At 42.2% G+C, this 15,690-nt stretch overlaps 1 protein-coding gene across 3 annotated transcripts in view; it reads left to right on the forward strand.

The window, feature by feature from the left end:
* Positions 1-15,690, forward strand: part of EML6 (EMAP like 6) — a 403,044-nt gene that overhangs the window by 370,106 nt on the left and 17,248 nt on the right. For 2 of the 3 annotated variants that reach the window (XM_065590765.1, XM_065590766.1), the window contains 5 exons: positions 145-274; positions 6,066-6,164; positions 8,798-8,818; positions 9,164-9,337; positions 12,203-12,411. In XM_065590765.1, the coding sequence (XP_065446837.1) occupies positions 145-274; positions 6,066-6,164; positions 8,798-8,818; positions 9,164-9,337; positions 12,203-12,411 (633 nt within the window). The remainder of the gene's footprint in view (positions 1-144; positions 275-6,065; positions 6,165-8,797; positions 8,819-9,163; positions 9,338-12,202; positions 12,412-15,690) is intronic. The other variant, XM_005308049.5, reaches the window with a different exon arrangement.

Here is a 15,690-nt window from a genome sequence, read left to right on the forward strand (position 1 = left end):
GCATGTGCTTTGTGCGCTGGTGCCTGGAGCCGCTCCTGCTTGTCTAATTAGTTTAGCACCCCGCTTTATCTGATCCAAACATGGTTTGTAACTCCCTTGTTTGTTTTTATTCCACTATGTAATCTTTTTTCTTTACTTAACTAGGAGCTGGCTTTAGACCATGTTTTTGGATACAGAGGATTTGATTGTCGCAACAATCTTCATTACCTCAATGATGGTGCTGATATTATTTTCCACACAGCTGCAGCAGGCATAGTTCAAAATCTTTCCACAGGTAATTGACAATGAAACAGTACTGCGAAATTAAAAAAACAAAAACAAAAAATCTATGGCCAAGACAACCTTTTCATTCAACAATCATAATTTTGTCACTTTCTTAGATATCTTTTTTCTTTTTGCATCCTGGTAGGGAATTAATGTAAATTAGCCTATAGTTGTTGGTTACTGTACTGTAGTATGAATGTAATAGGGTGCCACTGTTTTTTGTGAAGCCACCCTGTTCCTGTGAGCAGATGTAGCTCCTGTGAGAGATGCTATGGAAATTCTTGCAGGCTTTTTGACTGTCCCTTGTTAAAATCCACCCTGAATATAAGAGAGATGGCAGTGGCTCTCTAGGAAAAGGGGGCCTAGGGTTGAGTTGAATAGGGTTACCATATTTCAGGTTCCCAAAAAGAGGGAGCCGGTGGGAGTATAGTTGGGACAGCTAGAGGGATTACCTGTGGCATGGGTACTCACTGGAGATGGGGGGCAATGTCACACCCTGTCATGTTGGCAATGTGGCTAGCGCAAGCTCAGGACACAGCGCCAGCCATCAGTCACCACATTCCTGCAAGACCTCCCCACCCCAAGGATGGGAACTGGGGCCTGGGTGGGCGGAATACAGGAGCTGTGGCTTTCAAGGGAATGGACCAATCAGCTGTGGATGCAAGGGAGGAAACAACCAAGGAGTGGACCTACTGGGGCACTTTCTGAGCTGCAGCTTGTCTGCTCTCTAGAAATCCTGGATATTTCCTGTTGTTTGAAAAATCCACCCAGAGAGAGAAAGGAAGCTCAAAAAAGAGGCAATGTCTGGGAAAACCAAGACATATGGTAACCCTAGGGCTGAACAGTCCTCAGGAATGAACCCTAGGAGGATCCCAACCTGTTTTTTCATTTTGAGTTACTTTTTTAACACAGTCAAATCCCAGGAAAAGCGTAGTTTTACTCATTTGCACAGTGTGTGTATGTTGTGTTTTGGAGAGGATAAGAAAACAACTTTCTCTTCATATAACAAACAGGAGGAGGAGCAAGGAGAAGTCTGGCCATGCTCCACAGTCCCAACCAGTGCTTAATTTGTAATGAAAGAGGGGCTCAAGCAATTTTTTTACTTTCATAACTGACATGACAAGCTCAGAGGTGCTGGGGCTATGAACTGCCAAGCCTAGAGGTGCCGGGGCTCAGCCTTGGCAAGCCCTGGCACAAATTAAGCACTAGCCCCAACCCTTCCATATGCCCCAGATTTCCATGGAGAAATAGACTTGGAAGTTAATCCTGCTTTTAGCTGTATTTACTCCCTCTCAGTCCCAGGCCTTATCTACACTAGAGTTTTGTCGGCCCAAGTTATGCCGCCAATCAAAAAACAATATAATTATATCGCTTGTGCATGTTCACACAACGTTCCTTCTGTCGGCGGAGCGTATCCACATTTGGTGCGCTAGCACTGACAGTGAGAGCAGTTCACTGTGGATAGCTATTCCACTGTGCTACTCACCACCTTCTGCAGCAAGCAGTTGTGGGAAGGTGGAGTGGATCACAGTGCATCATGGGTGTGGGCTCAATGTTTTTTCTATCCCATTATTCCATGGGCTTCCAACTGCATTTCATGCCATTTTTAATGGTCCCTGATTACTGTGCACCCGTCATTTCTGCCTGAAAGGATGGATCCTGCACTGCTCTCTACTGTTGGGGGTCACTGTTTTGAACACATCGTGGCTGCTCATGCAGTATATCATGAGCACCAAATCTGAACAGGCATCCAAGGTGCCTCATCTGCTGTGTGCCATGGAAAGAAACACCACTTTTGGCATTGAAGGAGCAGCTGCACACAGTGGACCGTCGTTTTTGGGTTCGGGAAACAGGCATGGAGTGATGGGATTGCATCATTATGCAGGTCTGGGATGACGAGAGGTGGCTGCAGAACTTTCGGATGTGGAAAGCCACCTTCCTGGAACTGTGTGTGGAGCTCGCCCCAGCACTGCAGCACAAGAACACCAAAATGAGAGCAGCCCTCTTGGTGGAGAAGTGCGTGGCGATCACTGTGTGGAAACTGGCAGCTCCAGACTGCTACCAGTCAGTCATATATTGGTTTGGAGTTAGGAAGTACACTGTTGGGGTTGCATTAACACAAGTGTGCAGGGCCATTAATCACATCCCGCTACAAAGAACTGTGACTCTTAGCAATGTGTGTGAAATAGTGGATTGCTTTACAGCAATGGGATTCCCTAACTGCGGTGGGGTGATAGATGACTAGCATATCCCAATCTTGGCCCTGGACCATCTTGTGATAGAGTACATCTATAGAAAGGGGTACTTCTCTATGGTAGTGCAGATGCTTGTGGATCACCGTGGTCATTTCACTGACATAAACACGGGGTGGTCAGGGAAAGATGTATGACTCATACATCTTCAGGAACACTGACCTGTACAGAAAGCTGCAGGCAGGGACTTTCTTTCCAGACCAGAAGATTCCAATGGGGGATGTTGAAATACCCATAGTGATCTTGGTACCCCTTGCTCCCATGGCTCATGAAGCCTTACACCGGAAACATGGACAGAAGCAAGGAGCACTTCAACAATAGGCTAGGCAGGTGCAGAATGACCGTTGAATATGCGTTTGACAGATTGAAAGCACGCTGGGGCTGCCTTTATGGCAGGTTTGACCTGAATGAGGAAAATATTCCCATGGTCATAGCAGCCTGCTGTGTGCTCCATAATATTGTGAGACTAAGAGTAAAAAGTTTCCCCCAGGAATGGATGGAGCACAGAGGCAGATCACCTAGCAGCTGATTTTGAGCAGCCGGATACCAAGGCTATTAGAGGGGCACAATGGGAGGCTATTTGAATCAAGGAGACTTTGAGACACCATTTTGACAATGAGAACCAGTAATGTAAGTCTTTTTATATAGCACTCTGCCATGCTTTGTTAACTTGCCGCCTTGCATGAAAATTTTGATGATTCCTGACCATAATTTGTAGTCTGCAAATGTTCCAATTGCCACTGTATATTAATTCCAACAGAAACCACCGTGTGTAGGAGACAAATAAAGATTATCTTTCAGAGAGTATGTTTTTATTAAAAGCCAATTAATAACACACAGAAAATGTTTGGTGGAAAGAGAGATAACAGTGAAGGGCAGTGTCCTGATATAGGCTCTAATTCCTGCGTGTAACTCCAGCTATCATTTTGGAAGCTGTCTGAAGGGGTGGAGTGAATGGGGTACTGAGACGGGCCAGGAAGCTGCAAGGAATGGGTGGGAGCAGTTTGGGGAGGATGTGGCAAGCAGTGCCGTATCAGCTGTTGGGGTGGGGGGTGAGCATGCATATATTCTGCCTGCAGTGCGATTAGGGACTTCAACATCTCCCTTTGCTCCTCTATCACATTTATCATCTATGCAGGTGCTCCCCTGGCTCTCCATACCAACCTGCCTTCTAGTTTCTAATTTTCATTTAAAGTCTCTCTCCATGCCCTGTGTTCTTGTTTTTTGGCATCTGAGGATTGGCGCATCTCTCAAAACATGTCCTCCTTATCTGGCAGAGGCACTCCACCGGTGTGTAGGGGGTTCTTTGAAGGCCACATCTGCAGAAGCACAAGAAACAGAAGCATGATGGTTATTGCAGCATTGAAACATTACAGTAAAATACGCCTCTTTTAAAATATGAATCAGTTTCTCACTGTCCCTTGGCAAGCACACAGCTCAGCGAATACCATAAACATGGTGAGTTTGCCTGGCAGAGGCGGGGGACGCTTAAGATGGGACAAAGGGTCTAGGTGTTTTTTTTAAAGGGATCACTGCAAGGGAGTAGGGATAAAATTACAAATTCTGCCACCATTTTCCACAGGCAGGGGTCATTAAAGCCAATATCCTGAGGGTAAGCAAAGGTGCATCTCCTGTATGCATGCGGCTTCAGACTGGGTCCATATGCTGGTCATTGTGTGCCACTTTGGTCCCTGCATAGGTAATTGCCAATTGGAGCGGGAAAGTTTCCCACAATGGGGGAAGGAACAAAGCAGCTCTGCCAAGGAACCTTCAGCAGAGGATTGGCAAGTACCTTCAGAAAAGTTTCCTAAAGATCTCTCTGGAGGATTCCTGTGAAATCTCAGTGTGCATTAACACATGTTCTGTCCTACTGTGTAGCTGCACAGGGGAATGTGAAGCACACACCAGTGCAGCTAGTCTTGTACATTTCTATCCCTTAACCCACTTCTATCATATAACAAAGCAAAGGACAGCTCTACCTCATGTAACTGAGCAGCATCAACTCAAAAGACTAGTTACCACAGCTCCCCTCTCCTGCATCATGCACACCATAGATGGAGTGCTGGGACTGGCTTGAACTCTCCTAGATTGAGAAGAGGTCCTGGCTCACCACGGTACCGGACAAGCCTGTCTCCCGTCCCATCTTGTCCTCCAACTCGACCTTCTTGTCCACCACTTCGTCCTCAGGATTGAGCCCACTGTCCGCTGTCTCCAGCCCCATCCCCACAAAGTATCCTGGGTCTCTTGGCTGTGGAGGTGGGATTGCTGCCGAAGATAGCGTCCAACTCCTTATAGAATTGGCAGGTCTTCAGCACAGTACCAGAGCAACAGTTTGACTCCCTTGCCTTCTGGTACGCCTACCCCAGCTCCTTTATCTTCACATGGCACTGATGTTTTTCCTGTTTGTAGCCCTTACTCAACAGCCATGAGAAATCTGACGTAGGTATCAAAGTTTCTATGGCTGGAGCAGAGCTGGGACTGCACAGCCTCCTCTCCCCACAGTACCAGCAGATCCAACAACTCAGCTCCAAACAGGACAATGTTTTCTGTGTGGAGCCACCATGGTCAGCTGGGATGTGAGCTGTCTACGCCAAACAAACAGGTAGTGGAATTTCAAAAATTCCCAGGCCTTTAAAGGGGAAGGGGCGGATGCCTGTGTACCTGGGTGCAGGGCAACGGAGTTCAAACTGCTGACCAGAACAGTCAGTGTTGGCATTGTGGGACACCTCCTGAAGGCTATTTACAGCAACATAGCCAAGTGCAGTGCCTACACTGACACTTTGTCGATGTAACTTTGCCACAAAAAGCTCTACGCCTCTCGTTGAGGATTTATTTTGTTGGCAAAGCAGGAGAGTTTTGTCAGTGGAAAGAGCATTGTAGTGTGTATACCTCCACTGTTTTGTCAACAAAACTCTGTAGTGAAGACAAGGCCCCAGTCTGTAATTGCTACTGAGTAGCCAGAGGGAACAAAGATAATGTCAGCAGTACATCTTAAGGATCTTTCTGCCAGGAAGAAAGGAGAGCCATCTGAGCCATCGTGTCTCCATCACTTTGGGAATGTCCTTCCCAGTGCATCCCCAGTATCTGTGGGGTTGGGAGGCATTATCCCATCTACACTATTTTCCTCTCTCCATCCAAAGTCATCCTTGAGGGGATAATTTGCTAAATGAACTTCACAAAGCTTTAGAGTTCCTCTGGCCCCCTCTCACAGGTTTCTCCACTTAAGAAAGAGAGCTGAGCTATCCACTGATCAACTTTGTCCTTGCCCTGAAGTTATAGGGAGATGATGGCTACAGGCTGTGGCCCTTGGGCTGCTCCCTAGTCATCCCTGATTGTAAGTATTTGAAAAAGAGCAAACAGTCTTTTTGTGAACAGTTTTAAAACTCTGTTTACAGCAAGTTTGTGCTGTATTTTAAGTAATGATTGCCCTGCCTCCCATCCTTCCACTTGATCTTTTAGTGTGGACCATAGCAATGGATTGCTGGAAAAATTCTTCACTGCCATCGCTGAAATACTATTTTTAATAAAACCTTATTTGAATTTTCTTAGGAAGTCAGAGTTTCTATCTGGAGCATACTGATGATATTCTCTGCCTCACTGTGAACCAGCACCCGAAATATAAAAATGTTGTGGCTACCAGCCAGATTGGTAAGTGATTCTCCATATTAACAAAGTATTACTTAAAATTTATCTGGGGGACTGATTAATTGGGGCTGGGTGCGTTCATATTTAGGAATCTGGGAATTATCAGAGTTACTTTCCCCAGATTATCCTTTCACCCTTAATGAAAACTTTCAGCATTATCTTATTATTTAAATGTCTGTCATCTCTGATTGCGAGCCACTGAATTTTAGATCATGGGATATCATGTCTTATAATAGTGTGAAAAACAAAAAATTTTAATAGGACTGCTAGTATTGCTGGTAATCCTCTCATTTATAAAGAGCCCACTTTCTTGCTCCTACCAAGCCACTGTTCAGCAGTATAACAAACAACAAAGAGTCCTGTGGCACCTTATAGACTAACAGATGTGTCACATGCGTCTGACGAAGTGGGTATTCACCCACGAAAGCTTATGCTTCAATACATCTGTTAGTCTATAAGGTGCCACAGGACTCTTTGTTGCTTTTTACAGATCCAGACTAACACAGCTACCCCTCTGATACTTGACAGTATAACAAAGACATTCCTGAACAATGAAAGCATTATAATGAAACCACCTTCATAAAACCTCAGAAAGTGAAACAGGATAAGAGAAAACTGCAAAGAACTCCCTTTAGCAGTAAAAAACAGTTTGAGCCCCAAAGGCCCAATTCTGAAATCTTACCTATATGAGTAATCTTTACCCACATGAGTGGTCCCAGTGGGTTACTCACAGGACTAAGAGCTGCATGATCAAGCCCCTTCAGATGCAAGCTTCAAGATAGAAAAATAGGGTCTGATTTCCCTTTTCACTTAAACTGATTTAACACTGCTGTAAGTAACTCCACTGAACTTTGCACAGTTACTCCTGATTTTACACCACAGTAAGTGAGAGAAGACTCAAACCCATAACTTTTATACTAATGAACCTTAACAGTGAGACAGGGAGATGTCAGTATAGCATCACCTTGACAAATAGTCCTTGCCAGTTGTGAGGTTCTGAGCATGATCGGTTCTCATTGAAATTAATACAAATTTGGTTATTTAGCAGGCTCAAAGGTAGGGAAAATATATTTAGCTATCTATTAGCCTTATTTGAAATACAAGTTCAAACTATTACAATTAGGAAAAATATTCAAAAAAACTACTACATGGAATTCTTTTACTTCCGTCAAAAGAGTACCTAGTGTGCTATTGCAAAGGAATATTTTGCAGTTTCTTTATTCACTGTTTTGCTCTTAAAATTCACATGCTATTCCTGCTAATGTTCAGCTGCTGTCAGCCTTTCCATTAGAAATCTCTATTTATAGAAGATTAGAACTTACCTGTAAATGCATCCTGGGCTAAAACTCAGAATAAAAAGGTTTCAGGCCAGGAGCAAATCTTATTTTATATATTCTATTTGCTGTTGTCTTCTTATTCTCAGAGTTTGTATAACATTTAAAAAGAAAAAATGCCTTTTCCCTATTGGTCTCACTCTGCCTCTATCTCATTCAGGTGAATCCACAGTGTCTAGTTAAATACATTAATAATATTCTATAATAATAATTTACATGTGTATAACACTTTTTATCCTGAAGGGTCCCAAAGTGCATTACACACTAGCTATATATGAGCTCTCTGAAATGCATTCACTTCTGGAGCGAACCATAGCACAACATGCTGCACAACACCGAGAAGAGAAATATGAGAACATTTACAAAAAGTGCAGTGGAATCTTTGATGCCCACAGAAAGCAGCATGTGTTTAACTTAAGATCTCATTTGACAGAATAGTTGACTCTGCAGTTCATGCAACAATGCTAAAGTAGAACTCAGTCCTACAAAGACTTAAGCTTGTGTGTAATTTTATTCATGTGAGTAGTCCAACTGAAGTCACCAGTTTAAGTGAAAGGAGAATCTCACCCTGTATTTCTCTCCTGATATTTGGAGTCAAAGGGGCATTTTCATGTAACTCTCATCAGAGTAACCCTTATCCATGACTTCATTGGTACCTAAGTTTAAATTTCTTATATTTGGAAAACAATTCACCATATTTCAACATTCCTCATAGTATCTTGGAGATAGCTTTTACTATCATGTCCTAAATTTTGAAATAGAACCCAAATTGCATACTTTTTCTGAGCCCTTTTAAAAATATGTTTAGGACCTGTTATACTCACACGTTCCTTATAATAAAATACATGTACATTTTTCTCAACTAGATTCCTGTGATGGGATGGAATGAAAAACAAAATTTTGCAGAACAGCCCCTTTCTTCTTTTCTGTCATTGTTTAATAAAGAACCCATAAAATCAGTTTTTCTGACTTTTGATCTACATAATTATTGACACATTTTAGTGTAAAAAATCACTTAATGTAAAAAGGCCTGCATAGCTCTAGCATTAAATGCCTTATTTAAAACAGAGAAAGCAATCAATATTGTTGTTTTATATTTGTGTATAAAAGACAGTGTTCCTAAAGAACATCAACAGTATTCCTACTTTTTTATTTTGTTTATTTAATCCATATCCATTTTCAAATTTTTAATTTTGTGCTTCCTTCTGGTGCTGATGCTGAGTTCAGCATTAGAAACATGACTTATTTCAGCTATCGTTTTCCCTTGGTTCTTCCTCATTTGCTGTTGCTCTCACAATGCAGGTGATATAACAGAATTTCCAGGTAAGGCTGTTTTGTGAGTTCTAGTCAACGCAATTATGTAAAAGTTTCATGTTAATTGGTTGTATCTGTGTGAATTGCGGATACAAGTAAAAACATCTACAGACAGTTTATTTTGCATGAGGTTTTCCATGTGTGTTTTGCTGATCATTTAGAATTTGTCTTATTTCATGAACTACAGTAATTTTTCCCTATGTTTCATAAGTTGTTAGAAGCTTTTTTTTAAGTTGTGTGGTTCTTAATCTTTTAAAAAATGTTTTTAATGCCCTGTTCTTGAAAATTCTTATTTTACATTGAAGCCTTCACAAATTGAATTAATTCCATTTTAATGCATATCTTTGCATTAAGGTACAACTCCTTCTATTCATGTATGGGATGCTATGAATAAGCAGACTCTTTCTATGCTGCGCTGCTTCCATGCCAAAGGGGTCAACTATATTAACTTCAGTGCTACTGGCAAACTTCTGGTTTCAGTAGGAGTCGATCCAGAACATACTATCATTGTGTGGAGGTGGCAAGAAGGTAAATCTAGAGCCCCTCACTCTTTATTATTTGCAATTATTTACTTTGTCGGTCAAGACTTTGTGATTAGCCCCATGTGTGACACAGATAAATCAAACGACAACTCTTCTGTACTAAGTGATCCATTCTATCTTCAATAAATTCATATAACTATCATCAAGGTGAAATTCAGCCTAGTACACAGGGATTACACAAGGGAATACATCATATGTCAAGAAACTCAATAGGTGTGGGAGAGGGCTCTGTTCTGTAATACAATTCCTGGTTTCAACTTATCTAGCAGAGAAGAAGAATGTGACTGTCAGTAATTAATAGAACCTCATTAGTGGTCCTTAAGTCAGGGAAGTTTTCGTCAGATCTTCCAGTGCGAGGTGTGGGAAATGGATCTCTTTGCCACTCACTGCACAAGAAACTACTGGCCTCTGATCTTAACTCTAGGAGAAGACCACACACTAGGAATTGTTGCTTCCTTCATTTGTTATGGAGGGAGGCTCCTGTATGGCTTTCAACCTGTACCCTTGATTAATGGTGCTCCAGAATGTCACAGTTCAAGGCAACTGCACCTGTATTTTTTTATATGGTCCAGCAAGGGCAACCAGTTTACGCTCTCAGCTCCTCAGCTTTCTTGGGCAGAGATCCATGTCTCTCTCCCTCCTGACCAGAGTTTTTCTAAGTTGCATAGATCCCTGCCTACACTGTGAGTTCCGCAGCAAGCCAGACTACCTAAAAAGGCCTGTGTCTGCACTTTGCTTTCTCTCCAGAGGCTAAAAACAGAATAATTGTCACAGTTGTAAGTTACCACACAGCTAAGCAAGAACATTTATTCTTAAAATTAAAGTTTTACAGATAAAATATACTAAAAACAATAAACAAACCTACATGCATGCTAATAAGCTTACCAGAGATCACCCCCTGCTCCAGCAAGGGCTCTGGTAGGTTATCAGTCCTTCAAACCCCCCACAGGGGTTTTCTTTGTTTACAAGTTCATAAGAGCATTTTGCTCAGAACAAGAACACCTATGCATAAGTTGGCCTTTAGACTGCTTGGGTCTTTGATCTTCAGAGATTGAATCAGTCAGACAATGGTTCTCTCCTCAGGGCATAGGTTGGGTCCCTCAGGTTAGGACCCGAGGTGGAAATTTGCATTCCCCTCCCTCCAGGTATTTCCTAGAACACCCATTTAACATTGTCCCAAAAGTTCCTTCTTGTCTGGCGTATTGTTTAAAAAAATGATTCCTCTCCCCTCAGCAACCCCTCAGTTATCAGCAAAAAATTGCAATTATCCAGCAGTTGCTAATAAGCAGACAGAAGATTTGTGGGGCTTTAGCCAGGAAAGGAAGCTCTGGGACATGCCTTCCGTGGCTGGACCCCTGCAAGCCTGCCTGCAGGCAGGGCAGCAGCAGTGACGGGAACCTGCAGCCCGGATGCTGGGGCTTTCTACAGAGAGCAGGGGAGCTGGGGGCTCCATACTTGTCCCTATATTCTCTGGGGATTGGGGCCCAGCACATCCTTTCTTTGGTGCAGCCTCCCCTTCCCTCCCTTCCTGGCAGGACACAGCTTGGAGAGATACTGTGCAGTTCCAGCATCTGGGCTGCCGTCCCCTCCATGCTACTGCCCTGTCCACAGCCTCCTCTCCCAGCCCACAGCCCTTTACTTCCTGTGCAGTCTCTGTGCATAGGCAGGTTTGTGGGGCTGCAGCCCCAGAAGGAAGCACTACGCCTATCTTCCAAAAAATGTTGTTAATAAGAGGCATGCCATTGCCAATATCCAAATCCCATTACCATTAAAGTCAATAGGACAAGATTGGTTTCCAGCAAAATGTTGCTATGAACTGGAAGTCGTCAATATCTTGACAACTTGTCAACTAAATAATAAGTTGTCAATAGTTGGTTGCTATTAAGTGGAATCTATTGTAGTTCTTTGAAGCTTATAACACTTCTTAGGGTTTATATTGGCCAGCTCTCCTCCCTAGAGAAGTTACATACAATCCCACAATAATACATAAACTTTGTATTTATAATCCAATAGACTCCAAAGCTATTTAAACTTAATTCAATAAGATCTCACAAAGATATTGCAGGAAATTGCTGTAGCTGTCAGACTGACAATGATCAGTGATCTTAATGGCTCCATAAGGTTTAGTTTTCAACCCTGCAGTAGGTAGATCAGTGATAATAATTCCCATTAGGCTGAGAGTCTGTATGTAATCACTCACAGCCAGGGCACTTCACTCACCCTGCCACTATTTTCCCCACTCCTGCATATCCATCCCTATGAGGTTCTTCTCCACAAGCCTGATACTAAAAAGTCTTTTCTCTGTACGTGGTATGGATTAAAACCCTTAAATCCCAACGTATAATTGCATTTGACTTATAGGTACCGCATTCTTTAAAGTGGCCATGTCTCAAATTGTTCTGATTTTATTTTTTAGTGTTTTGACCTGGCATGCCTGCAGTTAGCAGTTCATGGCATGGCTCATACTATCAGAGGTAGAGTGACCCCTAAACTAGTGTTCTTGTTTGAGTACTGGTCCCTATGTGTATTACACTGTGGGTATGCATGCACTGCATGTGCCCAGAGCCAAAGAATTTTGAAAGTAGGATCCATTTGTCTGCACATCAACATTTCTTAAGTGTGGGTGTTGTAAAGGGACAGGGGGCTTGCAAAATTAAAATAAATTAAGCAATGGTGCAAGATGGGTGCATTTATTTCTTTTCCTGAACAGGGACTCATCTTTTGGTGTCTGGGAAGTAGTGCCCTAAGCCATCCAGTAGTACTAGTCAACTTATTTTTATAAAAGTACATGGAAGATTAATTTTGCAAGTAACTTTAGCTTTATTTTTAATGTCTTCTTAATTTAAAACAGGGGCTAAAGTGGCTAGCAGAGGAGGACATCTGGAGAGAATATTTGTTGTAGAGTTCCGCCCGGATTCAGATACTCAGTTTGTGTCCGTTGGGGTAAAACACATGAAGTTCTGGACACTAGCTGGCAGTGCTTTACTTTATAAAAAAGGAGTCGTTGGTTCCAGGGAAGATGCCAAAATGCAAACCATGCTTTCTGTTGCCTTCGGAGCTGTGAGTTCAAATTGCTTGTTATGAAATTTCAATAATTTTTTATTAAAACCCAAAAGTATCAATGCCAGTTTGGATGAAATTCACTCCAATGTGGGTGACCCATGCAAAGCTCTGTGAACCCTTACTCCACACTTAAACCTTTAACTTGGGACTTTTAAATGGTGCTCTAAACATTGTGGGGGTCCTCTTGAACTAGGATTTGTCCCATAATAAATGTCCTTTGGAATATTAGTGCTTACCTGGAACATCTCCTAATGTGTTTTTTTATTTCCAGTACTAAATTATTTAGCAGATGATCAGTTAATTTAGAAAAATTAAATATTTTAATTTTGTGATGAGATTTTATAAAAAAAAATTTCCCATGATGTTATATGTGACATACTGTAGTGATCTAGCTTGTGATGACACTGTATAGTCTTTCCTGTGTGGTCATTAGGGAACAATTTAATGGTCGAATTTGATTTTAAGGGCACACGCAGATGTGCATCAGCACTGAAAATGAAGTGTTAATGTGAGACCAGGATCTTATTTAGTCTCTGCCTCCTGCAGAAATCCCATGCAGATTATTCTTGCCAGGGACAGGCATAATCTATACAAGACACCAATGGTAACACTAAACCTGCCCTTAAACTTCCATGCTAAACAACAGGGCCAAGGTTTTAAATATCAGTGCATAAAGGTAGGTTCCTAAATCCTCAGGTGCCCAAATAAGTGTCCTTATTGTCAAAAGTGCCTGGCACCCTTTGATTTCATGGATTTACAGTGTTGTAAAACTGGAATAATGCAGTGGAGAATAAGGCCCAAAATCACAGCTGTTGTAGACTATACTATTAATTATTTCTCATTACATAAGTTCCAAGGTGTAACCCCATTACTTGTCATCACAAAATTCTTTTCATACATGAAGGTCCACCTACAGACAAGTCAAAACTCAGAATTATTAATCACTATTTATTCAGTAGAGAACAATAATCAACAAAAAGAAGCAATATTGTACTGTTAACTCATTTTAACCTTTTCATTTGTATTTCTCATGGAGAGATTCCAACAGAAATTATATCTTCTATAAACTGAGACCCACTTCCTGTAAAGGGGCACTGTTTGCTGGGAGCATTGAACAAAAGTTGATTACACTCCAAAATCAGCAGGTAGACCCTCTCCTAAACACTCATAATCCAGACAGTTTACACAAGTCCAAAGGAAGTTTTGTTCTTCAAGTATGTGTCAGTGGGTCTCACATATGCCTCATGTGAGAGACCAGAATTTTTTGAGGAACTGTGTCCACTGAGGCCAGGCATATATCCTGTGCTTCTTCATGCTCCCATGTGAGGGCATAAAGGGTGAGGCGGTGGCTGCTCCCCTCACAGAGTTCCCTCTTACCACCTGTGGCAGCAAGATGGAACCTGGAAAGTGTCGGACCCCCTACTTCTGAGCTTTGGCTTTGGCTAAACCTTCTGCAGCCCTTCTGAACTCCTTTGATTGTCTTGATCTTCAACCTCTGTGTTCATATTGACCCATCTAGACCAATATCGATAGGAACATAAGAATGGCCCTACTGGGTCAGACCAAAGATCCATCTAGGCCAGTATCCTGTCTTCCGACAGTGGCCAGTGCCAGATGCCCCAGAGGGAATGAACAGAACAGGTAATCATCAAGTGATCCATCCCCTGTCACTCATTCCCAGCTTGTGGCAAACAGAGGCTAGGGACACCATTCCTGCCCATCCTGGCTAATAGTCATCGATGGACCTATTCTCCATGTTCTTTTTTGAACATTATATTATGTCTTGGTCTTCACAACATCCTCTGGGAAGGAGTTCCACAGGTTGACTGTGCGTTGTGTGAAGAAATACTCCTTTTATTTGTTTTAAACTTACTGCCTATTAATTTCATTTGGTGATCCCTAGTTCTTGTGTGTTATGAGTAGTAAACAATACTCCCTTATCTACTTTCTCTACACCAGTCATGATTTTATAGACCTCAATCATATCTCCCATGGGCCGTCCCTTTTCCAAGCTGAAAAGTCTCAGTTTTATTAATCTCTCCTCATACGGAAGCCATTCCATACCCCTAATCATTTTTGTTGCCTTTTTCTGAACCTTTTCCAATTCCAAAATATCTTTTTTGAGATGGGGCAACCACATCTGCACACAGTATTCTAGATGTTGGCATACTATGGATTTATGTAGAGGCAACATGATATTTTCTGTCCTATTATCTATCCCTTTCTTAATTATTCCCAGCATTCTGTTCACTTTTTTGACTGCCGCTGCACATTGAGTGGACGTTTTCAGAGAACTATCCACAATGACTCCAAGATCTCTTTCATGAGTGGTAACAGCTAATTTAGACCCCACACCTCTATACACACAAATCTGGACATCTTCATTTACAGACCTCCTGGTGCGAGGCTTCTTAACATGACATGCTCAAAACCTGTGAGCTTCAGGCCCTATCCATTCTGTGATGAACTAATCCCCTTAAAAGATGGGCACAATAAGTGCCTCTTCTATCTAGGAGAGTCCAACATAACTAGCAGATGCTCGATGTGCCTGTCATTTTCTGCTAGAATGCAGAAGTTGAAAGACAGGAGCCTCAAATTCCACCTTCTGGAATATTTCATGAAGATTTCACTAGACCCTGAGGAGACAAGCTCCAAGATCCTCTTAGTGGACAAGCCAGTGTCATCCAGCTCTCTGTCAGTAGACAGACCACATCCGAAACTGGCACAGAAAATACTGTGCCAAAAAAGTAACCAACATAGTTACCCCATCACAAAAGCCACCACATACATCATTGGAATCACAACAGGCACCAACATCTACAATGTCAAAGTCCCAGCGCTGTCAGGAGTCGCTACAAACATAGAGGCAGAGTCTCCAGGGGAACTTGGTGTCCTTCCATAAGGACGGAAAACACAAACTCTCTGGAGAAAAATCCACCAGGCCTCCCACGGCATCAAGGGCTAGAGCAGGGGTCAGCAACCTTTCAGAAGTGGTGTGCCGAGTCTTCATTTATTCACACTAATTTAAGGTTTCACATGCCAGTAATACATTTTAACATTTTTAGAAGGTCTCTTTCTATAAGTCTATAATATATAACTAAACAATTGTTGTATGTAAAGTAAATAAGGTTTTTAAAATGTTTAAGAAGCTTCATTTAAAATTAAATTAAAATGCAAAGCCCCCCAGACCGGTAGTGTGAGTGCCACTGAAAATCAGCTCACGTGTTGCCTTCAGCACGCATTCCATAGGTTGCCTACCCCTGGGCTAGAGGAAAG

The sequence above is a fragment of the Chrysemys picta genome, chromosome 3 (genome assembly GCF_011386835.1).
Source record: "Chrysemys picta bellii isolate R12L10 chromosome 3, ASM1138683v2, whole genome shotgun sequence".
Classification (NCBI taxonomy): Eukaryota; Metazoa; Chordata; order Testudines; family Emydidae; genus Chrysemys; species Chrysemys picta.